Source organism: Hyla sarda, chromosome 2 (assembly GCF_029499605.1).
Source record: "Hyla sarda isolate aHylSar1 chromosome 2, aHylSar1.hap1, whole genome shotgun sequence".
Taxonomy (NCBI): Eukaryota; Metazoa; Chordata; class Amphibia; order Anura; family Hylidae; genus Hyla; species Hyla sarda.
In genome coordinates, this window is record NC_079190.1 from 235,381,993 (window position 1) to 235,406,860 (window position 24,868).

The 24,868-nt window shown below is 42.6% G+C and overlaps 1 protein-coding gene across 5 annotated transcripts in view; it reads left to right on the top strand.

Moving 5' to 3' along the window:
* LOC130355880 (uncharacterized) overlaps positions 1-24,868 on the top strand; it is a 501,680-nt gene that overhangs the window by 128,033 nt on the left and 348,779 nt on the right. For all 5 annotated transcript variants that reach the window (XM_056556685.1, XM_056556690.1, XM_056556686.1 and 2 more), the window contains exons 7-10: positions 5,860-6,076; positions 14,591-14,714; positions 16,339-16,507; positions 23,338-23,516. In XM_056556685.1, the coding sequence (XP_056412660.1) occupies positions 5,860-6,076; positions 14,591-14,714; positions 16,339-16,507; positions 23,338-23,516 (689 nt within the window). The remainder of the gene's footprint in view (positions 1-5,859; positions 6,077-14,590; positions 14,715-16,338; positions 16,508-23,337; positions 23,517-24,868) is intronic.

A 24,868-nucleotide genomic window follows, 5' to 3' on the forward strand; every position in this document is an offset into this window, starting at 1 on the left:
AATTGAGTGATTTTCCCACAGCAACCAATCACAGCCCAGCTTTTACTTTACCAGATCTTGTTAGCTGAGCTGTGATTGGTTGCTGTGGAAAAATCATTCTATTTTTTCTCCCACACAGTTTGATAAATCTGGGCCAAGGAACTTAGATATAAAATTATAAAGGAACATTCTATACAAATTAGAACAGAACATAACAACCCCATCTGTGAAGGTTAGAGTGAAGACATGAAGAGTGAGAAGTCACCACAGCACAATAAATCCTATTTTTAAACTCAGACAATATAACAGACTATCCATCCGGAGAAGTAGTCAATCTTGAAGCTCCAGTGGAGTTAGCTCCAATTCTCCTAGCTATGAGGCCTTTCATTGTAAAATTATGGTGCACTACAGCTTTGATAGCGGGGAGGTCAGGGATGGCTGCTTATTTCCAGTGTTTGGCAATGGAGGTTCTAGGCATTGGGAGGGCATGCAATAATACAGTTAAGCAGGTTTTTGGTAAGTGTTCTAGGGAGAGTGACAAAAGAGCCACTTCTGGACCTTACTGTATAGTTACATAAAGAAGAGTGTGTAGAAATGCTTTACTGCATTTTCATAAGGGGCAGATAATGTAGCATGTCTATCAAATATGCATAAGAGTTCCGGTGGCACCTTGACATCTCCAACAGAGCACAAAGAGTTGAAGTACATTTTAGCTAGGTGGTAGTACCACCAGTAGAATAGTTTTTGGGATGGCTCCAAGTGATGGCACATTTAGAAAGTCCCCTGTGTAGAGTAAAGAGACATCTCTATTGTTTACTAGAAAAGGTGCTTCCAAGTTCTCCTCCCATTTAACCTGAAAGGAGTAATAGTCAGGTTAAGTAAGAAAAAGCATCTCTGAGTAGCCTACAGATATACCTTTAGTAAGTATTGTTCTATTCATTAAATAGTGTTCATAGTTGGTATCACTAGCATCCCATCAAGTCTAAGATACTTGGATAAATCTTTATAAGCTAAAGAGAAGATAATAGAGCAAAAAGGAAGACGATCTGTGGGGTAAGAGATTTGGCCTACATGGATTATACCAGCCTTGGTCCAATTTGAGTGAGGGTTGGTCCAAAAGGACAGACTCATATGAGGTGCCTCGCCCTGCCACCACCAGTTTTCAGCTGTTCAAGTAATACTACCTGATGGGAAATAAATGTGGAGACATGAGCATCCCATCCCCCCTTTTTGGCGTGTAAGATAGAGTATCTGAGCACTCACCTTTGGTCGCCTACCTGCCCAAATAAATTTAAGTAACAATTTCTGGAGGTTAGATATAAGAGAGGATGGTAAAATAATAGGGAAATTGCAAAATATGTATAAAGTCTTCGGCATCATTTTGGTCACTGCTATTTCACATACCCATGATACCTGCAGGAAGGAAAATCCCTGTTTGTCCTTCATAAGTTGTGGTTTAAGGGTGGAAAAAGTTACAGAAGCCATCCAGATCAATAAGTGTTACACCTAAATATAGAATCTAGCCCTCCGACCATGTTTAGGGAAATTGCAGTTTCAAGGAATCCTCAACAGAGGATCATTTAAAACTAATATAGTAGATTTGATTGCATTCAGCTTATAAGAGCTGGTGTTGCTGAATGCAGTTATTATACAAGACACAGGGAGCAAGGAGGACTGTGGGTTTGATATATGTTACGACATATAATGGCATCATCAGCAAACAGCCCAATCCTGTCATCAGTACCACCAATAGACATACCGAAGAGCTCTGACGATGACCTCAAGTAAAGGGCTTCATGATGAGGGTAAAAATTAAGGGAAAGAGAGGGCACACCTGCTGAGTGCCGTTAGTCATTTCAAATGGTATGGAGAGCGCTCCAGCAATGAATACCTATTCTGACAGGCAAGAATATAATACCATAATGGCTGACAAAAATTTTGGGGACACTATAAACTTACGCAGGAAGGGTTTCAGATATCCCTAATGCATCCAATCAAACATGGCACACGCTCCATTCATTCTCTATGGGAGAGCAGAAGAGACCTGACTGTTGTACTCAGACATCTCTAGAGCTCCCATAGAAATCAATGGAGAGGGCGCCATCTGCAGCATGCGTTCCTCTCACAAAGCCGGGACCCATTTAGGAGATTGCGGGGGGTCCCAGTGGTCAGACTCTAATGATCAGACACTTATCCCCTATTCTGTGTTGTATTAGTTGTATTTCACTGGACCACGCCGTTATGGTCTGGCAGATGAATTTTAACGCTTTTAGACATCCCAATCAATTTTCATTGCAGTGTACATCAGCCTGCTATCGGCAGCTGGGCCCCACCAGGTATGAAATGCGCTTACCACGAGCTGGCACAGGATGTAAACGTCCACCTTGGGTCCTTAAAGGGTTAATGGAAGCCTCAATGGAGGCATATGTGAACAGAAGTACCAACAAGGGCTAGAAACAACCAAAAGGCCAGAATCAGACTCAGATTATTATTTTTTTGTAATTATTTTATGATTAAAGTTCAGACTCAGATTATTATTTTTTTGTAATTATGTAATGATTAAAGTTTACAAGGAAGTGAAAATATAGTTGCACAAATAAATTGCATAACTGTCCTTTTAAACAAAGGCTGTGCACATATGCCTGGCTAGTACTGGAAAGTGATAAGTACGAAGATGTTTAAAATTAGCAACTCCTACTGATAAATCTGACCCAGTTTTGGTATATATCCTTTCAAATCTAATCTGTAAATCCTTACTCTCTGCGGGCAAGCATTAGCATGTCACACAGTTCATTTACTTGTTCTAAAAATGGCTCTTTGCCTGAGCATGATGTTACATATGTCATTGGTTGTTATTGTGGACATGCTTACGTAAGACTATTGATCTCAAGGAGGTAATGGACAATGACAGTTGATGCGTCACTGTTCATTATGTGATTCTTTATTAATTAAATAAGTGTCATCAAGTATTTAAGTTACAAGCGTAGATATCATTGAAATGTGTGGTGTAAATCCTTATTGATCAAAATATTGTGTTCCTACCTTTAATTATCATCTGTACTGTATATATTGTTCTTTTAATTTTTGTTTCTTTCTTTTTTTGCTTTGCAATAATATATTTATTCTAGTTTTAACTTCTATCCACAGGGGGTGGTGTGACATTGTAAAAACAGTGTACAATATTATAAAAGAATAGTTATTATGCTTTGTACTCTGTGTAATTATTCTTATTAACACCAGTAGCCAAGTACAATGACATTTCTTTACACTGAAAGCATCAAGCACTTCAACATCTCACACTTATTCTCTCTGCTCAAAATACTTCAACCCAGAACTGCCTTTGGCAAAGATACTTGGATATGACATGTACTTTGTAATGAAGCTGTGAACCATGAATCACTAGGGTTGCCATTTCTTGAGCTACACAAGTGAACATCATGGATCAGGCACTTATTGTTGTCTAATCTCTATAAGGTTCATGATTAATGTTCCATTTGCTAGTTGTTGCCTGGTAACTAGATGCTAACTACAGTACTAACCCCTATAGACTGCATAGTAAATATTCCACTAATCACATGACAACTGAATGCTTATCAATACTGTGTGTCTAGATTCTAACTAGGGATCGACCGATATCGTTTTTTTAGGGCCGATACCGATAATCTGTGGAGGTTGGGGCCGATAGCCGATAACTTATACTGATATTCCGGTATAAGTTATCGGCTATTTATCCCCCCGCGACACCGCTGCAGATCATTGATTTAAAGCGGCGCTTTAAATCAATGAACTGCAGTGGCTTTTGCGGTGCCATAGACCTGCTGGTATATTTGCTGTGTGCCCTTCAAGTGGTCCTTTATACCATGAAAATGTGAGTTTGTTTAATGTAACACTGCTGCTTTGCCATTTAGGCATTCTTTCAGAGTGGCATTCTGGGAACTTATACTTTAGACCCAAGTCAGCAAAGAAACAATACTATCCCCTACAAGTATTGTTAAAAATACAATAAATATCCCGTAAATACTCGAGTATAAGCCGACCCCAATATAAGCCTAGGCCCCTAATTTCACCCCAAAAACCCAGGAAAAGTTATTGACTCGACTATAAGCCTAGGGTGGGAAATACATCATCCCCCCCATGTCATCATCCCCCCAGTCATCATCCAGACCCTCATCATTAACACCCCCGTCATTATCACCCCCTTTATCATCACCCTGTCATTATCACCCTGTCATTTTCAACCCCGTCATCATCACCATGTCATCATCTCCCCCCATCGGCTGTCTGGGCATGCTGGGAGTTGTAGTTTTGAAACATCTGGAGGTCCACAGGTTGAAGACAACTGCGCAGGCCTTTGTCATTATCTGGACCCCCCCCCCCTTTAGTTTTTTACTCACCTCCCCTCGGTGGGAAGAAAGGGTGAGCTGGTCCGGGCCATCTATGCTGCAGGGACCGTCTGGTGGGGAGGGTTAGTCGTTCCGGGCTGTAAATTTTTCACCGGGAGGCCCTCTTCTCCGCTCGCTCCGGGCCAGCCCCGGACTAGTGACGTTGCCTTGACGACGACGCACAGGGACGTACATGCGCATGAAAGTCCCTATGCGTCGTCGTCAAGGCAACGTCACTATTCCAGGGCCGGCCCGTAGCTAGAGGAGAAGAGGGCCTCCCAGTGAAAATGTACAGTCCGGAACGACTAACCGTCCCCACCGGACGGTCCCTGCAGCATAGATGGCCCGGACCAGCTCACCCTTCCTTCCCACTGAGGTGAGTAGAAAACTAAAGGGGGGGTCCGGATGAAGGCGAAGGCCCACAGCCCATGGCTGTCCGGGCATGCTGGGAGTTGTAGTTTTGCAACATCTGGAGGTCTGCAAGTTGAACACCACTGATTAAGGGATTGACAGGCAGAGAGTTCACTCGAGTATAAGCCAAGGGGGGCGTTTTCAGCACTAAAAATCGTGCTGAAAAACTCGGCTTATACTAGAATATATACGGTAGTACTTGATGAAACCAATATAAATAAATAAATAAAATATAATTTATATAATCTGTCAAGCTACTGTATCCCTATTAAATTGTCATATTTATAAAGGATTTTGTCATACATTATTTAGTTACACCATTATCAAAATGTTTTTATGCTCTCTGTTGCGGTGGAATAATGAATATGGAAGGGTATATGTTTTATTTTGCAAAGTTTGGACACTGCCCTGAGTCTTGGTTTGTTAACTAAAAAATAAAAATAAAAAAAACTGTCAATATAATCAGCCTCCACAATGTAAGCATTTTGTATTATATAGCTACCATAGTTATTGAAGTACTCTATGTATCATCTACATGGAGGGAGATTGATTAATTGGAAAACAATATTTAAAGCGTAACTTTTTTCAAACCATATTTTGTAAACTAACTCAGATTATATTCCCTAACTGCTCCTAACACCCCTCCTGCCCTTAAAAAAGAATTCTGAGCTATACAAAGCTCTGTATCATATCTTTCCCCTTGCTGACATTGTGTGAGCTCCCGGCAGGAGAAAGTGTCCGTTCCCTAGCAGGCACAATTTCGTTGAAGCCTGAAAAAGCTGTGCCTCGCCATGCCCCGCACGCACTTGAGTTTGGACTTCTGCATGTCCAGGTGGGGACCAAACTAACTGTTTGACTTGTGCAGGGAACAGAACAGAGCCACCTAGTGGCCGTTTTTTTAATCACATTAAAAACATATAAAGGTTGAGAATTTTAATAGCAAGTAAATAGAAAAGTGTCTTATATTTACATAAGGAACAATATATTAAAAGTTTAGTTTGGTGACAGGTTCTCTTTAAGATGTATTGCTATGTTGGTATACTTCTAAATGTATATGATGCCTTTGTTGTGATCTTTTTTCCCATAGGAATTTCAGGACATCAGATAAAACCACCACCTCTAAGCAGTGCTGGGGCTGAAGTGCTGGGTAATTCAATCTGTGCTATCATTTCATTAGACTCAAGTACCATGACTTCAGTCTGTGATAGGCTTAATGGACAACTTCTTCCAAGAGCTCTCAGACGGTTTATATGGATGGATAAACTTCTAAGGTCCGAAAAGAATTTCAAAGAAGAAAATACAAGGTAAGATTTATATAATCAGACTGCACAGTATTCATTTTAAGAAATGCTGTTAATGTAAATGGTGAACCTGCAAACTGGTGAGTTTTTACTTGAATGTTTATGATTCTTACACATGGTTATGTATTATATATTTTTCTAATTAAATAATATTCAATTTTGGCGCAAAATAAGTGCCAATTCCTCATAATTTTTGCTTCATTTACCTTTGAACAGAAAGTGCAAAAAAAAAAATTCTTGCTGAATTTCGTATTGTGAACGAGCCCCACAAGTAACCGCCGGTTATTAGGCACAGTGGTTGAGGGAATGCTATAAGAGGAGGGAACTGATCATATAAATGTGTAACTGTAAAGTCAATTTTGGATTACTCTAACTTATGGTTTATGGTAAGAATAAAAGAGACGCACTATCATCATCATTACTACTTTCAAAGACTGCTGAGTAGTAAATCTGGCTACTTATCACGTCTACCATAACTTGGATCCTCTGTTCCATTAGTAAATAACATTGGCGGGAGATTTATCAAAACCTTTGTAGAGGAAGTGTGGTGCAGTTGCCCATGGCAACCAATCAGAATGCTTCTTTTTCGTTTTTAAAGAGACCTGTGAAAAAATGAAAGAAGCAATCTGATTGGTTGCCATGAGCAACTGCACCACACTTCCTCTACACATGTTTTTAAAAGATCTTCCCCATTACGTGCATAGAAATGAAACAAATTTTTTTTTTTTTTTTTTTTTTTTTTGCTGATGCCTTTACTAAAGAGATATCTGCTCTGTTCCAGCCTCTGGCTGTACCACATTAATAGCAAAGAGACTCACCAAATCATACAGTGACTTGTATGTGCACAGGATATCAGTTTCTCTGTTCACTTCTATGAGAGGCATATTGAGAAACTGACTGAACTATGCATAGTGATTTATACACATTAAAAGGGTACTCCGGTGGAAAAGATTTCTTTTTAAATCAACTGGTGGCAGAAAGTTAAACAGATTTATAATTTACTTCTATTAAAAAATCTTAATCCTTGCAGTACTTATCAGCTCCTGTATAATACAGAGGAAGTTCTTTTCTTTTTGAATTTCTTTTCTGTCTGTCCACGGAGCTCTCTGCTGACACCTCTGTCCATGTCAGGAACTGTCCAGAGCAGGAACAATTCCCCATAGCATAACTCTCCTGCTCTGGACAGTTCCTGACATGGACAGAGGTGTCAGCAGATTGCACTGTGGACAGATGGGAAAAAAAACTTCCTCTGTATTATATAGTAGCTGATAAGTACTGGAAGGATTAAGGTTTTTAAATAGAACTAATTTACAAATCTGTTTAACTTTCTGGCACCATTTGATTTGAAAAAAAAAAAATGTTTTCCACCGGAGTACCCCTTTAACACAACACACAGTAAAGCAGTGTCTCAGACAGCTTTTTCAGACATACATTATAAGGTAGATAACGCTAAACAAAACCCAAATTGGTCTCACATAGCAGCAGACAAAGAACCAAAACTTTGGGCATTTAGCGCATGTGTGCGACACACCCCTGCATAAGTGGCTTCAGGTAAAATTTTCTTTTTGGCATACCCATATTAACCCCTTAAGGACGCAGGACGTAAATGTACGTCCTGGTGAGGTGGTACTTAACGCACCAGGACGTACATTTACGTCCTAAGCATAACCGCGGGCATCGGAGCAATGCCCGTGTCATGCGCGGCTGATCCCGGCTGCTGATCGCAGCCAGGGACCCGCCGGCAATGGCCGACGCCCGCGATCTCGCGGGCGTCCGCCATTAACCCCTCAGGTGCCGGGATCAATACAGATCCCGGCATCTGCGGCAGTTCGCGATTAAAATGAACGATCGGATCGCCCGCAGCGCTGCTGCGGGGATCCGATCATTCATAACGCCGCACGGAGGTCCCCTCACCTTCCTCCGTGCGGCTCCCGGCGTCTCCTGCTCTGGTCTGTGATCGAGCAGACCAGAGCAGGAGATGACCGATAATACTGATCTGTTCTATGTCCTATACATAGAACAGATCAGTATTAGCAATCATGGTATTGCTATGAATAGTCCCCTATGGGGACTATTCAAGTGTAAAAAAAAATGTAAAAAAATGTAAAAGTAAAAGTAAAAAAAAAAGTGAAAAATCCCCTCCCCCAATAAAAAAGTAAAACGTCCATTTTTTCCTATTTTACCCCCAAAAAGCGTAAAAAACATTTTTTATAGACATATTTGGTATCGCCGCGTGCGTAAATGTCCGAACTATTAAAATAAAATGTTAATGATCCCGTACGGTGAACGGCGTGAACAAAAAAAAATTTAAAAAGTCCAAAATTCCTACTTTTTTAATACATTTTATTAAAAAAAAATTATAAAAAATGTATTAAAAGTTTTTTATATGCAAATGTGGTATCAAAAAAAAGTACAGATCATGGCGCAAAAAATTAGCCCCCATACCGCCGCTTATACGGAAAAATAAAAAAGTTATAGGTCATCAAAATAAAGGGATTATAAACGTACTAATTTGGTTAAAAAGTTTGTGATTTTTTTTAAGCGCAACAATAATATAAAAGTATGTAATAATGGGTATCATTTTAATCGTATTGACCCTCAGAATAAAGAACACATGTCATTTTTACCAGAAATTGTACGGCGTGAAAACAAAACCTTCCAAAATTAGCAAAATTGCGTTTTTCGTTTTAATTTCCCCACAAAAATAGTGTTTTTTGGTTGCGCCATACATTTTATGATATAATGAGTGATGTCATTACAAAGGACAACTGTTCGCGCAAAAAACAAGCCCTCATACTAGTCTGTGGATGAAAATATAAAAGAGTTATGATTTTTAGAAGGCGAGGAGGAAAAAATAAAAACGTAAAAATTAAATTGTCTGAGTCCTTAAGGCCAAAATGGGCTGAGTCCTTAAGGGGTTAAGAAGCAAAAACCTAACCAATAGGTTCCTACTATGTATTTTTTTTCTTGACATAAAAAGGTTGTCCAGCGGTAGGATGTGCATTTAAAAATCTCCTGATTTTTTCAAAATATTGTGCAAAGATAAATACAATGGGGGAGATTTAACAAAGTTGTCTATATCCCGCATTAACATAGCCCAACCTACAGAGGGTTAGGCCGGTCTATTGTGTGCTTAATTTATCAAAAGTGGCAAGGCTTTTATGTGACTAAGTCGCTATTGATAATTTCAGCACCAATGCATCTAAAGCAAAAGTCGCAGAAAAGTCGCACATATTTAGACTGCGACTTTCTGTGTGATAAATTTAGACAGGTAAAAACTGTCTAAATCATTAGATAAATCTCTCTCAATGGCTCTTTATGGGCCTATTTCTGTTTGAAAAAAAATGTTTGAAATATAAAAATTCATTTTTGGCAAATTATTAAAAAAAAGAGTTTTTAAACCCCAATTAGACTAAATTTTTCTTCATAGGGCTGCAACAACACATCTATCTGTCATCATGGTTGTTTCAATTAAAATTACAGACCAGGTTGTACTACCTGACTACACCGTGACATAACCTGCACTCACATTGAACCCCTGGAGAACACACAACATACATGTAAGTCGCTGTGCCCCGGTAATTAGCGCACAGCGGTGTTCATGTACATTGCGGCTGGTTTACAGTCTATGAAGCAATCACTGAAGCAGCGCTTGACTCATAAACTGCAGTTCCCAGCTGCTATCAGCACACTGATGTCTGCTGCTAACCCTTTAGTCTCGGTGATCAATACTAATATATATATATATATATATATATATATATATATATATATATATATATTTATATTTATTTTTTTCTTCTTGCCTTTGTTTCATCCACACAGTTGTTGCTTGTCTGGGCACTAATAATCATGGAATATTACGTGAGATTAGCTTCTTCCCACTGTCATTTTCAGACATTTACAATTTGGCAACTAACTCGGAAATTTTGGTGCAAAAAAACTAAAGTGGCGTGAAAAAAAAAGTTATTAATTAATATGTGCATGCAGTATAAGGAATTTAGGTATATTGGCTGTAAGTCAAATTCTGTAAAACCTTTTTTACCTTTATAAATCCATTGACAGTAATATCAATGTCACTTCAGCACCTCAGTTAGATATACTGCTACAACAGAAATCATGTAAAGCAGACATTGGTAGTCACAAATCAAATAACTGACAAGTTGACAGGAATGATTTTGACCTTTTGATAAAAGAAACAGCAGCATTCTGGAATATGCAGTGAGACTTGTGCAAATTGCAGAACATATTCTCCTCTTTTTCCGCTGTGCAGAAATGCTGCCAGCAAGTCTTTTGTCATTCCCTAAGGAACCTTATTTCCAGGAATACAATTTCAACATCAGCTGAATATGATTAGCTACTTCTAAGGAGCCTCCTTCAATCTATAGATAGGTTTTCCAAGAATCACTGCATTTTCAAGGTACGGTGATTGGCTAAATGACACCAATAAGAAATAATCATATATTATGGCTGAACAAAACACAAGCCATAACATGCAGTTTTAGGGTGTGCTACATTTTATACAAGAGTGATAACATCTGAAAGCCATTGCTGGTTAACACTATCAATTTTCGTCATGCTGCTGCAGATTCCAGAGTCAGCACTATCTGTCTGTTACACATCATGGTCAAGAATAGAACCTATTGTTTCCAAGAGGAGAAAATCAAGTACTTTTTGCTAACAGTTTTTTTTTATTTTATTCATGGAACACATGGCACTTTTGTCTTGTGTTTATTATCAAAGTGATTGTTTTATGTCTGCTATGTTGCCCTGGGCTTTTTTATATATTGGACCTTTTTATTTTATTTTTTTTCATTTTATTAACAGAAACCACAATACAGTGCTAGACTGTGACAGACAACAAAGGCCTCTGACAGACTATTGAAAATGGGGTCCCTTGACTCCACTGCCTAGCCTGCCATTTTTAACCCGTTAAGGACCCACGGCGTACAGGTACGCGCTGACGTCCTGGGACTTAAGGACCCAGGGCGTACCTGTACCCCTGTGGGAATTCCAGTCCCTGCTGCGCACCAGGTGGGGACTGGACCAGGATGCCTGCTGAAATCATTCAGCAGGCACCCCGTGCAACCCCATCAATGCAGATCGGCGATTCCGGGTCAATCGGGTCACAGGAAAAAAAGGGTGATAGGTGCCGTCCGACACGGCACCTATCACCCTTTAGCAACAGGAGTGAGGTGGCACTGGTGCCACCACACGATCGTCCTCATTCGTTGGCCGGTAATGGGCGACGAATCAGGACGCCTGCTGTGGGGGGTCCCTAACGGCACCTGCTCCACCCCTTACTCCGGAGGGCAAGAGCAAGTGGCCGGAGTATGGAACACAGTGGGGGCCCCCGATCCCCAGCATTGATGGCGGAATCGGGGCCCCCGGGGTGGAGACAGTGGCTGGCCTCCTGCTGTTGCTTAGAAACAACTCCCAGCATGCACAAAAGGGCATGCTGGGAGTTGTTGTTATGCAACAGCAGAAGGCACAACTACAACTCCCAGCATGCCCTTTGGTAGTTTGTGCATGCTGAGGGGTGTAGTTATGCCACAGCTGGAGGCACATTTTTTCTATGAAAAAGAGTGTCTCCAGCAATTGCATACTAACAACCCCCAGCATGCACAAACTACCAAAGGGCATGCTGGAAGTTACAGTAGTGTGCCTCCAGCTGGTGCATAACTACAAGTCCCAGCATGCCCTTCGGCTGTAAGTGCATGCTGAAAGTTGTAGTTTTGCAACAGCTGAAGGTACACTGGTTGCGAAACACAGAGTTTGTTACCTAACTCAGTGTTTCGCACCGGTGTGCCCAGCTGTTTCAAACTACAACTCCCAGCATGCACTGATAGACCGTACATGCTCACTTCGGAGTTTAGAGCCACATATGGGTATTTCCGTACTGGGGGGCTTTTTCTCCTTTCACCCCTTATGAAAAGGTAAAGTTGGGGTCTACTCCAGCATGTTATTGTGAAAAAAAAAATTTTTTTTACGCTATCATTCTGGTGTTGCCCCATACTTTTCATTTTCACAAGAGGTCAAAGGAAAAAAAGACCCCCAAAATTTGTAACACAATTTCTCCTGAGTACGGAAATACCCCATATGTGGACGTAAAATGCTCTGCAGGCGCACAACAAGGCTCAGGAGTGAGAGCACCATGTACATTTGAGGTGATTTGCACAGGGATGGCTGATCGTTTCAGCGGTTCTGACATAAACACCAAAAAAAACCACCCACTTGTGACCCCATTTTAGAAACTACACCCCTCACAAAACGTAACAAGGGGTATTAACACCCAACAGGTGTTTGGAAAATTTTCGTTACATTTGGACGTTAAAATGAAAATTTTTAATTTTTTCACTAAAAAGCTTGTGTTATCTAAAATTTTTTATTTTTAAGAGGGGTAATAGGAAAAAAGCCCCTCAAAGTTTGTAACACAATTTCTTCTGAGTATAAAAATACCCTATGTGTGGATGTAAAGTGCTATGCAGTGCACTACAATGCTCAGAAGAGAAGGAGCGCCATTAGGCTTTTGGAGAGAGAATGTGTCTGGAATTGAAGGCCATGTGCGTTTACAAAGCCCCCATGGGGCCAGAACAGTAGAGCACTATACATCCACATATGGGGTATTTCCATACTCAGAAGAAATGGGGTTAAAAATTTTGGGAGGCTTGTTCTCCTTGGGGTAACACTAGCATTTTAGTGAAAGAAAATCAAAATGTTAATTTTCACGTCCATCTTTAGCGGATATTTTTAAAACACCTATGGGGTGTTAAGGCTCACTGTACCCCTTGTTATGTTCCTTGAGGGGTGTTGTTTCCCAAATAGTATGCCATGTGGGGCTTTTTTTTTGCTTTTTTGGCACCATAGGGGCTTCCTAAATGCGACATGTCCCCCAAAAACCATTTCAGCAAAATTTGCTTTCCAAAAGCCAAATGTGACTTCTTCTCTTCTGAGCATTGTAGTGCGCCCGCAGTGCACTTGATGTCCACACATTGGGTATTCCCAAACTCAGAAGAGATGGGGTTACAAATTTTGTGGGGCATTTTCTCCTATTACCCCTTGTAAAAATGTAAACTTTGGGGTAACACCAGCATTTTAGTGAAAAAAATTTATTCTTTACACATCCAACTTTAACGAAAAGCCGTCAAACACCTGTGGGGTGTTAAGGCTCACTGTACCACTTGTTATGTTGCTTGAGGGGTGTAGTTTCCAAAATAGTATGCTATGTGTTTTTTCTTTTTTTTTTTCTTTTTTGCTGTTCTGGCACCATAGGGGCTTCCTAAATGTGACATGCCCCCCAAAAACCATTTCAGAAAAACTCACTCTCCAAAATCCTATTGTCGCTACTTCCCTTCTGAGCCTAGTAGTGTACACACAGAGCTTTTTACATCCACATATGAGGTATTTCCTTACTCAATAGAAATTGGATTACAAATTTTAGGGGGATATCTCTCCTTTTACCCCTTTTAAAAATCCAAAAACTGGGTCTTCAGGAACATGCAAGTGTAAAAAACAAAGATTTTGAATTTTCTCTTTAACTTTGCTGCTATTCCTGTGAAACACCTAATGGGTTAACACACTTTCTGAATGTCATTTTGAATACTTTGAGGGGTGCAGTTTTTATATGGGGTCACTTATGGGGTATTCTAATATTAATGCCCTTCAAATCCACCTCAAAAATAAATTGGTCTCTGAAAAATTCCGATTTAGAAAATTTTTGAAAAACTGGAAAATTGCTGCTGAACTTTGAAGCCCTCTGATGTCATCCAAAAGTAAAAACATGTCAACTTTATGATTCAAACATAAAGTAACATTGTATATGTGAATCAATATATAATTTATTTGGGATGTATATTTTCCATATAAGCAGAGAGTTTCAAATAAAATAAAAGTGCAACATTTTCAAATTTTTCATCTAATTTTGGCATTTTTCACCAAAAAATGATGCAAGTATCGACGAAAATTTACCACTAAAATAAAGTAGAACATGTGACGAAAAATCTCAGAATCAGAATGAAAGGTAAAAGCATCCCAGAGTTATTATTGCTTAAAAATGACATTCCTTCAGTTACGCATTACAGAATAAGAGCTGGATGCTACTGACAAAGCCTTTGATGCAGATATGAACAAAGGCAAACATCTTATATGTGCCCTATTATATCTCAAGATGCATAGATAACAACATGTATGCCATATATTATGATATTGTGGTATGCTGTGATAACCCATTTAAATGGCAAACCTCAGGATTACATAGCTAGACTAAACATTTCAGTACAAGTGTATAGAAGAATTTTTTTTATTTCAGACTGTGACAACTTTATCGGCATACAGGTGCACATATTTGTGTTTTGCTGGGCCATTCTAAATGGTTCTACTATATGATGCAGACATATTTTTTTTATTTCACCTTAGCCTGCTAAATTCTAAAACTATTGTCATTCTAACATTTTATAATATGGTTTTTCAATAATTGAAATATCTTTATACATACATAATATTCATAATTTTGTGCAGCATAATAGAAAAGGAAGCAAGGGGACGATATGGAAGAACACTGGAACACAGATGTTTTGAATTAAATCTAAGAAGTGCCACGCGCTCTCCAATTTCAGGTCTTATTGAGAATGCTGTTGTGGAGGTAAGTGGTAAAACACTGCCCATTCTTATACAGTATGTTCATGTTGACCTAACATCAGATCTATTCTACAGAGAAACTTTTGCAACAGTATACATATGAATATTTCCTATGTTATGTCTTTATAGCCTTCAGCCTGCTCTTATGGTATACTGTTCAAATAATTATGTGTATAATATAAACTCATGCGTGGACAAAATTGTTGGTACCCTTCCTTTAAAGTCAGAAAAACCCACAATGCTCCTTGAAATAACTTGAAACTGACAAAAGAATTAATGGTTTGACGTGGGGCTGCAACTATTATTTTCATAATCGATTAGTTGGCAGATTATTGTTTTGATTAATTGACTAATCGGATAAAAATAACCATAGTGGATAAGAACATCATTTGTGAGTTAGATTAGGGAGGGAGTGAATGAGTGAGGGGATCAGACTGAAGGTCTTCTGTGTGTTTTTGGTAAGGGATGCATTGTGAGTTATGAGAGAGTTTGTGGGGGGTCGACTAGATGCTGAGCTTTGCGGAGGCTGAGAGGAGCAGCTTTTTATTATATTTAAATACGTATAATAATTATTTTAAATGTAATTTTCTTTATTTTTTTCCTTGTAATTTTTTTTTCCTTGTAATTTCTTAGATGGGAGGGGCAGCACATTCCCTGGTTGTCCTTCCTACGTGCCCCCAGCAGCCTCTTTAGTGAAGGGGGTGGGGGGCAGCTCACATGATCTTCTTATGCATATTCTCTCTGCAACTATCGCAAGTCTGGCCTTTAGCACAGAGCCTGACAACGGAGGACTCACGATAGCTGCAGAAAGGAGCTGCAGGAAGCAGAAGATCTTGTGTGCTGGGCCCCCTCTTCACTAAACAGGCTGCCGAGGACCACAGTTGCATATATATATATATATATATATATATATATACATACTGATAATCACTAAGTGTATGTGAACTTTAAAAATTGGCTGACCAATTGATTTACCAAACTAATTGACCAATCGATTAATCGATTATGAAAATAGTTAAGACTATTTGCATAATCAATTAGTTGCTGATTAATCGCTTAGTTGTTTCAGCCCTAGTTTGACGGTAGGTCAGTGACGGCCTGGGGATGGATATCCTTGGAATATCATATGCCTATGTGATAGCCAACTGTATCCTGACTGCTGGTAGGTCCTGGGATGAAATTCTCTGGGCCATTGTCAGACCTTACTTTGGTGTAGTGAGTTCTAGGTTTCTCCTGATGTGGGGTAATGCCCCGTCTCATGCAGCCAAATATCATGGGTGATGAAGGCATTGATACCATTGACTTAGCTTCACATTCCCCAGACTTGAAATTAATTGAGAATATCTGGGACATTGGGGGACATTTATCAATAGCGGTCTATCATTTGTAAATGTGTATAGCCCACATTTGTTGTGGTCTTTTTGACATCCGTGTGACAAATTTATCAAAATGTCACTTGGTATTTGATAAAATTGTTGCATGGACCACACACCTCAAAATAGCTCTACTTCACACGACAATTGCCAGGCATGTGACTCTTAACAACTTTGGAGCCTCTTAAACTGTTGTGTTTATACTTAAGAATGATCTATAGGTCTTTTATAAATTTACCTCTTTGTGTCTGACAGGAATTTGGAAACACTCCATCCATGTATCCATTTGCATCAGATGAAGACAGGATTAAGGAATCCAGCAGATCATTAAACATTCTATATGTTTATAATGGTATATATGAGCCCTATCTAATCCACCGGCTGTTTCCGCTTCAAATGGCATTTAGACAAACTCCAACTACAGGTAAATGAGAATCAATGGAAAGTACAGTACAAGGTTATATACAGTTTTTCCCCTTATTAGTACCAGTTATATTGTCATATTATTTTTCTGCAAATATTTTTTGTATCCAGGTCCTTATGTTTATTATAATATTCGAATAATATTCGAATTGTATTGTGTCTATGGATTGTTGGCTTTATTGATGCTTTCACATAAAAAGAAACCATAATAGGAATGATCTAGTGGTTTTTCACCTTATACATAATCCTAACTGTATTGCAAAACAAATTCTTTATACAGAGCAGTACTTTTTTGTTTTTGTATAGATATGCCAAAAACAGAGAAAGTAAAACATGTGGGAATCAAGCATTTTTCTTTTCTCATCAAAAATGCTGCATAAGTTAATTCAGGTAGTAGTGTTCTTTGATACAATTTATGTTTTGGGGGAAAACTCTCAAAAAGGCCACCACAGTGCATGCTACTTAGCAGGAAAAAATTAATTGAAGATGTTCTATTAAAACACCATACACCGACCTGGCAATCACACAATGCAGTTTCAGTTCAGTTTTTCTATTCTTTTTTTTATTTTTTATTTTATTTTGTGGACTGGTTTATGATTTATACAGTACACAACTATAGATGGCTTATTGTGGGGTTATTGATGCACTACATTTGCAAGATACTATGGGGGGTATTTATCAATTTTGCCTGTTGACAGTTTCTTTTTACCCTTTTTTTTCACTTTGGTTTTCGTGGACATGCACCAAATTTATCATTTGGTGCACTTTGTTAGTAATTTTGGCTCAAATGTTGAAATCAGCTGTTCACAGCGCCTTTTACACAGAACTTACCGCCACAGAGGACTGCATATTTTACCCTGTAGAGCAGCCATTTCGGAGTCCCTCCTGCAGTATATCAGCAAGCGACGTGAGTTATTTTCTTTTGTGGGGTTTATAGCCACCATGCGAAATGGATTTTATTTTCAACTTGAGTAGTTTTTTTTTATTTTTTTGGTTACTGTCCCATGCTGTCCGGGCATGCTGGGATTTGTAGTTTTGCAACATTTGGAGGTCCGCAGGTTGGAGACCACTGCTTTAGTGCTTACCTTTCCTGAACCTGTGTGGCCATGTTCAGGGCTGGACTGGGGCTAAAAACCAGCCCTGGAAAAATTATCATACCAGCCCCACAGCATTGCGTCGCTGTAGCAGTCACTGGCTGCAGGGAAGGGACAGGGAAGCCTGGCACTTGATTTGCTATGCCTCTATAAGAGAACTATGTTGTGGCTGCGCCCTGAAGTCAAAGGGGTGCAGCCTCAACATACAAGATAGTAATGTGGTATTAAAGGGGTACTCCGGCGCTTAGACATCTTATCCCCTATCCAAAGGATAGGGGATAAGATGCCTGATCTCGGGGGTCCCGCCGCTGGGGACCCCCGTGATCTTGCACGCAGCACCCCAGTTAAAATCAGTCCCCGGAGCATGTTCGCTCCAGGTCTGATTACCGGCGACCACGGGGCCGGCGATGTGTGATGTCACGCATCCGCCCCTCAATGCAAGCCTATGGATGGGGCGTGACCCTCCCATAGGCTTGCATTGAGGGGGCGGAGCGTGATGTCACATGGGGCGGAGCCTTGACGTCACAACACTCTGGCCCCATGATCGACAGTAATCAGACCCGTAGCGAACACGCTCCGGGGACTGATTTTAACGGGGTGCGGTGTGCAAGATCACGGGGATCCCCAGCGGCGGGACCTCCTTGATCAGGCATGTCTAAGTGCTGGAGTACCCCTTTAACTCTATGTAAAATCCACTTGGAAAAAACAGTAAAATAAATAAATAAAAGCAACCCTCTCTTTTTTGCACTTGAGCTACCACCAGTAGTGTCCAGCACTACTAGGTCAGGTTATGTGATCTCACACAGCTGTTCATTCAATTACGGGCCGAAGCAATGTCCAGCCTCAGGCGCTGATTGGATGGCTGGCCATGTCACGTCACCTAACCGAAAGTGCCAGATACCAGAAACAGAATTCTGTCATTTCAGTGGCAGTGTGAAAGCAAGGAATTTTAGAAAGGGTTTTAGTTGTTTTTACTGTTCCCCCTCCCGTAGTAGATATTGCATAGGGTTAAAATACCGTGGGCAGCATAACACTGCTGCAGGCATTGCGATTCCAGGACACAAATTGCACAGAGACATAGTTTGAAAATGCTACAAGAATACAGGTAAATAGTCACAGGGGCGGGTCCTGGCGGCTGCTCCCTGCCCAGTCAGCTTGATTGACAGCTCTCTCTTGTCTCTAGCAGTGTATAGGGAGACACTGGAAGATACAGTGCTCAGCACTACAAAGTCCAACACTACATCTTTTCCCGACTTTGCAGGTTCCTGCATACAGATGGGGTACTCAATCCCAATAGTTTATAGCAGTAAGCATAACAGTCTCACAGTAGAAAATTATTGGAAGCACTCACCAATCAACTGGGAATCATTTCCTTTGCACAGGCTTTGATAAATCTCCCCTAGATCTCCAAACTGTGGACTGTTAGCTGTTCCAACAACGCTCTGTGCATGCTGGGAGTTGACGTTTTACTGGGAGTTTTAGTTTAGCAGCAGCGTGAGATCCAGTTTGGAGACCACTGATACAGGGAAAGATGCGTCACCTACCCTAAGGACTAATTACCGGGTCCGGTGGCATTTAGAAACTAAGATTACTTTGAATGACCGAGTGTCTTAGTGTAATTCACAGTGTCCTGGAATCGTGCTGCCTGCACCAGTTTTATGCTGCCTACTGTTTGGGCAACATAAAACTGATAACAGGTTCCCCTTAACTGTAGTTAAATATAAAAAATATAGTTATTTAAAAATAATGAATAAACAACTTAAATTGCAAAAAAAAAAAGAGTGAACCAAAGTAGTAAGGTCTCCTCTTCCCATAACCTACCCCCTACCCCACATTACAGGTTCCCCCCCTCATCACAGGTCCCCCCCCCCCCGTCTCCAGCATCCAACATCACAGGTCCCCCCCGTCTCCAGCCCCCTACATCACAGGTCCCCCCCGTCTCCAGCCCCCAACATCACAGGTCCCCCCCCGTCTCCAGCCCTCAACATCACAGGTCCCCCCTGTCTCCAGCCCCCTACATCAAAGGCATCCCCTCTTCAGCCCCCAACATTACAGGTATCCCCTTTCCAGCTCCCCATATCACAGGTCCCACATAACTGGTCTCCCCTCTCCACCAGCACCCACCAACATTACAGCCCCCCACATCACAGGTCCCCCCTTTGCAGCCCCTCACATCACAGTTCCCCCCTTTGCAGCCCCCCACCTCACAGGTCCCCCCTTTGCAGCCCCCCACATCACAGGTCCCCCCTTTGCAGCCCCCCACACCACAGGTCCCCCCCTTTGCAGCCCTCCAACATCACAGTCCCCCCCCCTTTACAGCCCCTATCATCACAGGTCCCCCCCTTTACAGCCCCTCACATCACAGGTCCCCCCTTTGTAGCCCCCCACATCATAGGTCCCACCTTTACAGCCCCTATCATCACAGGTCCCCCCCCCCTTTACAGCCCCTATCACAGTCCCTTTGCAGCCCTCCAACATCACAGTTCCCCCCTTTACAGCCCCTATCACAGGTCCCCCCCTTTGCAGTCCCTCACATCACAGGTCCCCCCCCCCCTTTACAGCCCCTATCATCACAGGTCCCCCCCTTTACAGCCCCTATCACAGGTCCCCCCCTTTGTAGCCCCTCACATCACAGGTCTCCACTTTACAGCCCCTATCATCACAGGTCCCCCCTTTGCAGCCCTCCACATCACAGGTCCCCCCTTTGCAGCCCCCCACATCACAGGTCCCCCCTTTGCAGCCCCTCACATCACAGGTCCCTCCTTTACATCCCCTATCATCACAGGTCCCCCCCCCTTTACAGCCCCTATCACAGGTCCCCCCCTTTGTAGCCCCTCACATCACTGGTCTCCACTTTACAGCCCCTATCATCACAGGTCCCCACCTTGGCAGCCCACCACATCACAGGTCCCCCCCTTTGTAGCCCCCCACATCAAAGGCCCCCCCCTTTACTGCCCCTATCACAGGTCCCCCCTTTGTAGCCCCTCACATCACAGGTCTCCACTTTACAGCCCCTATCATCACAGGTCCCCCCCTTGGCAGCCCCCCACATCACAGGTCCCCCCCTTTGTATCCCCCCACATCACAGGTCCCCCCCTTTAAAGCCCCTATCACAGGTCCCCCCCTTTGTAGCCCCTCACATCACAGGTCTCCACTTTACATCCCCTATCACAGGTCCCCCCCCTTGGCAGCCCCCCACACCACAGGTCCCCCCCTTTGCAGCCCTCCAACATCACAGTCCCCCCCCTTTACAGCCCCTATCATCACAGGTCCCCCCCTTTACAGCCCCTCACATCACAGGTCCCCCCTTTGCAGCCCCCCACATCATAGGTCCCACCTTTACAGCCCCTATCATCACAGGTCCCCCCCCTTTACAGCCCCTATCACAGTCCCTTTGCAGCCCTCCAACATCACAGTTCCCCCCTTTACAGCCCCTATCACAGGTCCCCCCCTTTGCAGCCCCTCACATCACAGGTCCCCCCCCCTTTACAGCCCCTATCATCACAGGTCCCCCCCTTTACAGCCCCTATCACAGGTCCCCCCCTTTGTAGCCCCTCACATCACAGGTCTCCACTTTACAGCCCCTATCATCACAGGTCCCCCCTTTGCAGCCCTCCACATCACAGGTCCCCCCTTTGCAGCTCCCCACATCACAGGTCCCCCCTTTGCAGCCCCTCACATCACAGGTCCCCCCTTTACATCCCCTATCATCACAGGTCCCCCCCCCCTTTACAGCCCCTATCACAGGTCCCCCCCTTTGTAGCCCCTCACATCACTGGTCTCCACTTTACAGCCCCTATCATCACAGGTCCCCACCTTGGCAGCCCACCACATCACAGGTTCCCTCCTTTGTAGCCCCCCACATCAAAGGCCCCCCCTTTACAGCCCCTATCACAGGTCCCCCCTTTGTAGCCCCTCACATCACAGGTCTCCACTTTACAGCCCCTATCATCACAGGTCCCCCCCTTGGCAGCCCCCCACATCACAGGTCCCCCCCCTTTGTATCCCCCCACATCACAGGTCCCCCCCTTTAAAGCCCCTATCACAGGTCCCCCCCTTTGTAGCCCCTCACATCACAGGTCTCCACTTTACATCCCCTATCTCAGGTCCCCCCCTTGGCAGCCCCCCACATCACAGGTCCCCCCCCTTTGTAGCCCCCATATCACAGTTCCCCCCTTTACAGCCCCTATCATCACAGGTCCCCCACCCCCATTTGCAGCCCCCCCCATCACAGGTCCCCTTCTGCAGCGCCCCCCCCCCATCAAAGGTCCCCCTCTTACCAGATCCCCACACACACACCACAGAACAGGACTCCCACCCTTTCCCTTACATAGTAATAACATTAGGTCCCCTTTTCCTCTCACCAGTATAGTAGATCTTACCCCGAGCAGCTGCAGTCACTGTGGGGATAGGAGGAGGGGCCAGGAGCAGTGAGGAGGTAGAGAGTAGAGGGGAGTGTCCTGTCTGTACAGCTCCCAGTACAGACTCTGTAGCCCCCAGTCCTCCGGACCTCCGCTCACTGTATCAGCTGTCAGGAGCCCCAGGATCTGTGTGTGATGCTGCAGCTGCGGAGCACACAAGTCCTGACACTGCAGATAGACTGACACAGTGACTTGTCGGGACTCAGGCAGCCTGCGCTCCAGCCATTACCGGCCCACAGGGCAACGGCCTACCGGGAATATTCCCGCTATCCCGGTATGCCAGTCCAGCCCTGGCTATGTTCAATGCTGGCTCAACGGAGGGTGAAGGTTCCTCAGAGACAGCTATGTCACAGGATAGTATTGAGCAGCCTGGAGGCGTCGCTGCTTTCACAAATTTTTTTTTTTATGTATTTTGACGCCTTTACATTTTCTGACAGTGCTAAGTGTGTTTTCCATGTGCAAAATTTCTTGGCGGTGATTTGCGCTAAAAAAAAAACTAAAGGCGCAAAATTGCACCAAAGATCTGTGCCAAAGTTACGCGAAAAAAAACACATAAATCCTTAGATAAATACCCCCCTATGTGAGCAGAAAGGATAATAGCAGCAGCATCACAGCATGTCATGGGTTACAATACAAAAGCAACCCTGGTCTAAGATGTAAACTGCTGTTGCTACTGCTGCTGGTGATGATGACAAGCTAAAGAGAGAAGATTACAGCATGGAAGAGATTACATTACAAAAGCAGCCCTGGTCTATGCTGTGAACTGATGATGATGATAACAAGGGATAGTTGCCCAGAACTTAATGGGTCATTAGAGATAAGAGGAAAGCCTTGATTAACCTTTCAGACAAAGTGTGGACCCTCTGGTTAAGGCAAGAGGCAAACAGGCTTTTGCATGCACACATTTCCTGCTCTCGCCTGAATAGAAGTAGCAATGCCCTGCTCCCACTACCTGTTCCATTTTGTTCAATCTGCTGCAGGATACAGAATTCCTGTAACAACAGGCAGTGGACAGCAGTTTGCAGGGAAGTGAGACACCTAGTGGCCAAAATGTTATGGCAGTTTTTCTTTTTTGGTAAATAAAATTGTTTTAAAATATGTTACAGATCACACAGGCAATGAAATGGAGAGAAGTTATTTGAAGCAACAGTGATCATTTTAGTGTTTTCTCGTAAATATTCTATGTGAATTAAATTCTATATCTACTGCATCTATTGTTTCTCAATTATTTTTCTATTTTTCTCTTGTTTGCATGTCTAATTGACTGTTTCCCCAGGGTTTATATCTAGATTGTAAAAGAAATATATTTTTTTCAGCTGAGCATCCATATGAATTATTTATGTATCTACATCTTCTGATTAAGAATATCTTCCCTTCATGGCTGGAAATTTTTGCAATGGCTGAACGAGTCATGGCTACCCTGAAGACAGAGGATGTGGAGCTGTTTACTCATCTAGAGCATATTTTTCCAAGGAATGTGACTTTAAACCCAAAAGTAAGAACTCTATCTTATCTTCAAACCATTCATTCAGTACTTGGTGTTAGGCATAAGGGAATCGAATCTGACGAATCCGAATTCGTTACGAATTTCAGGAAAAATTTGATTTGGAAAGAATGCGAATATCGCATTTAGTGCGGTCCAGGCTCCAGAGGCTGGGCATCTATAATGGCAGATCCACATGTGAGGACATGGGGCAAGGAATCCTGGGAAGGCTGGAAGGCAAGGCGGGAAGGCTGGTAGGCAGGATGATCCTGAATCACATGCAGCATGCAGCCTATCAGCAGCCAGCCACCCTTGTGATTTCACAGCCCTATGTAATTGGCAGCCATCTTGCGGCCAGTCACATCAGCATTCTATTACAGAGAGAGGGACAGACAGCAGTGTATGTTGCACAGAAAAGCATTTTTACAGCAGCGATTCACCTCCCAGTCACATCAGTGTTCTATTACAGAGAGGGACAGAGAGCAGTGGGTTGCACAGAAAATCTTTTTTACAGCAGCGATTCACCTCAAGCCCAAATCCAGCCTAGGTGGGGATGGGAGTGAGATTGAGAGAGAGAGTGCAATTTTGGGTATAGTACACAGCGACTGTGTGCTGCAGCACTGGTGTGTATAACAACTGAAAAGCTAATAGTAGCCAGCCAGTTAGGGTGAGCAGAGCACTAAAAGCGTATTGTCCTCTATTAAGTGTAACCTGTGCGTACACAAGTGGTGTTCCATTGTGTTCCTGTTAAAGTCTTAAGGGCCTACATACTGTGAAAGGCCAGCTTGCTCTTCTGAGTGTTGCTGTGTAAGAGGGGGCGTGAAAGAGGAGTTACAAAAACTGTGATTATCTGTTGTGCGGAGTGAATCTGTGGAGTGGGTGCGACTGCCTATAGTCTACATTCATATTTTGGGTAAGTTTTTCTCTTTTGCACATAGTGGGATAACTGTTAGAGTTTAAACACCCTTTTTCATTTTTTTTTTTTTTTTTTCTCTGTTCCACCTCTAGGGGGAGGAGGAGTAGATTGGGCACAGGTGTATAAATCTTAGCTTGGGACTCTTATTGAGAGCTTGCTCTTCTGAGTGTTGCTGTGTAAGAGGGGGCGTGAAAGAGGAGTTACAAAAACTGTGATTATCTGTTGTGCGGAGTGAATCTGTGGAGTGGGTGCGACTGCCTATAGTCTACATTCATATTTTGGGTAAGTTTTTCTCTTTTGCACATAGTGGGATAACTGTTAGAGTTTAAACACCCTTTTTCATTTTTTTTTTTTTTTTTTCTCTGTTCCACCTCTAGGGGGAGGAGGAGTAGATTGGGCACAGGTGTATAAATCTTAGCTTGGGACTCTTATTGAGAGCTTGCTCTTC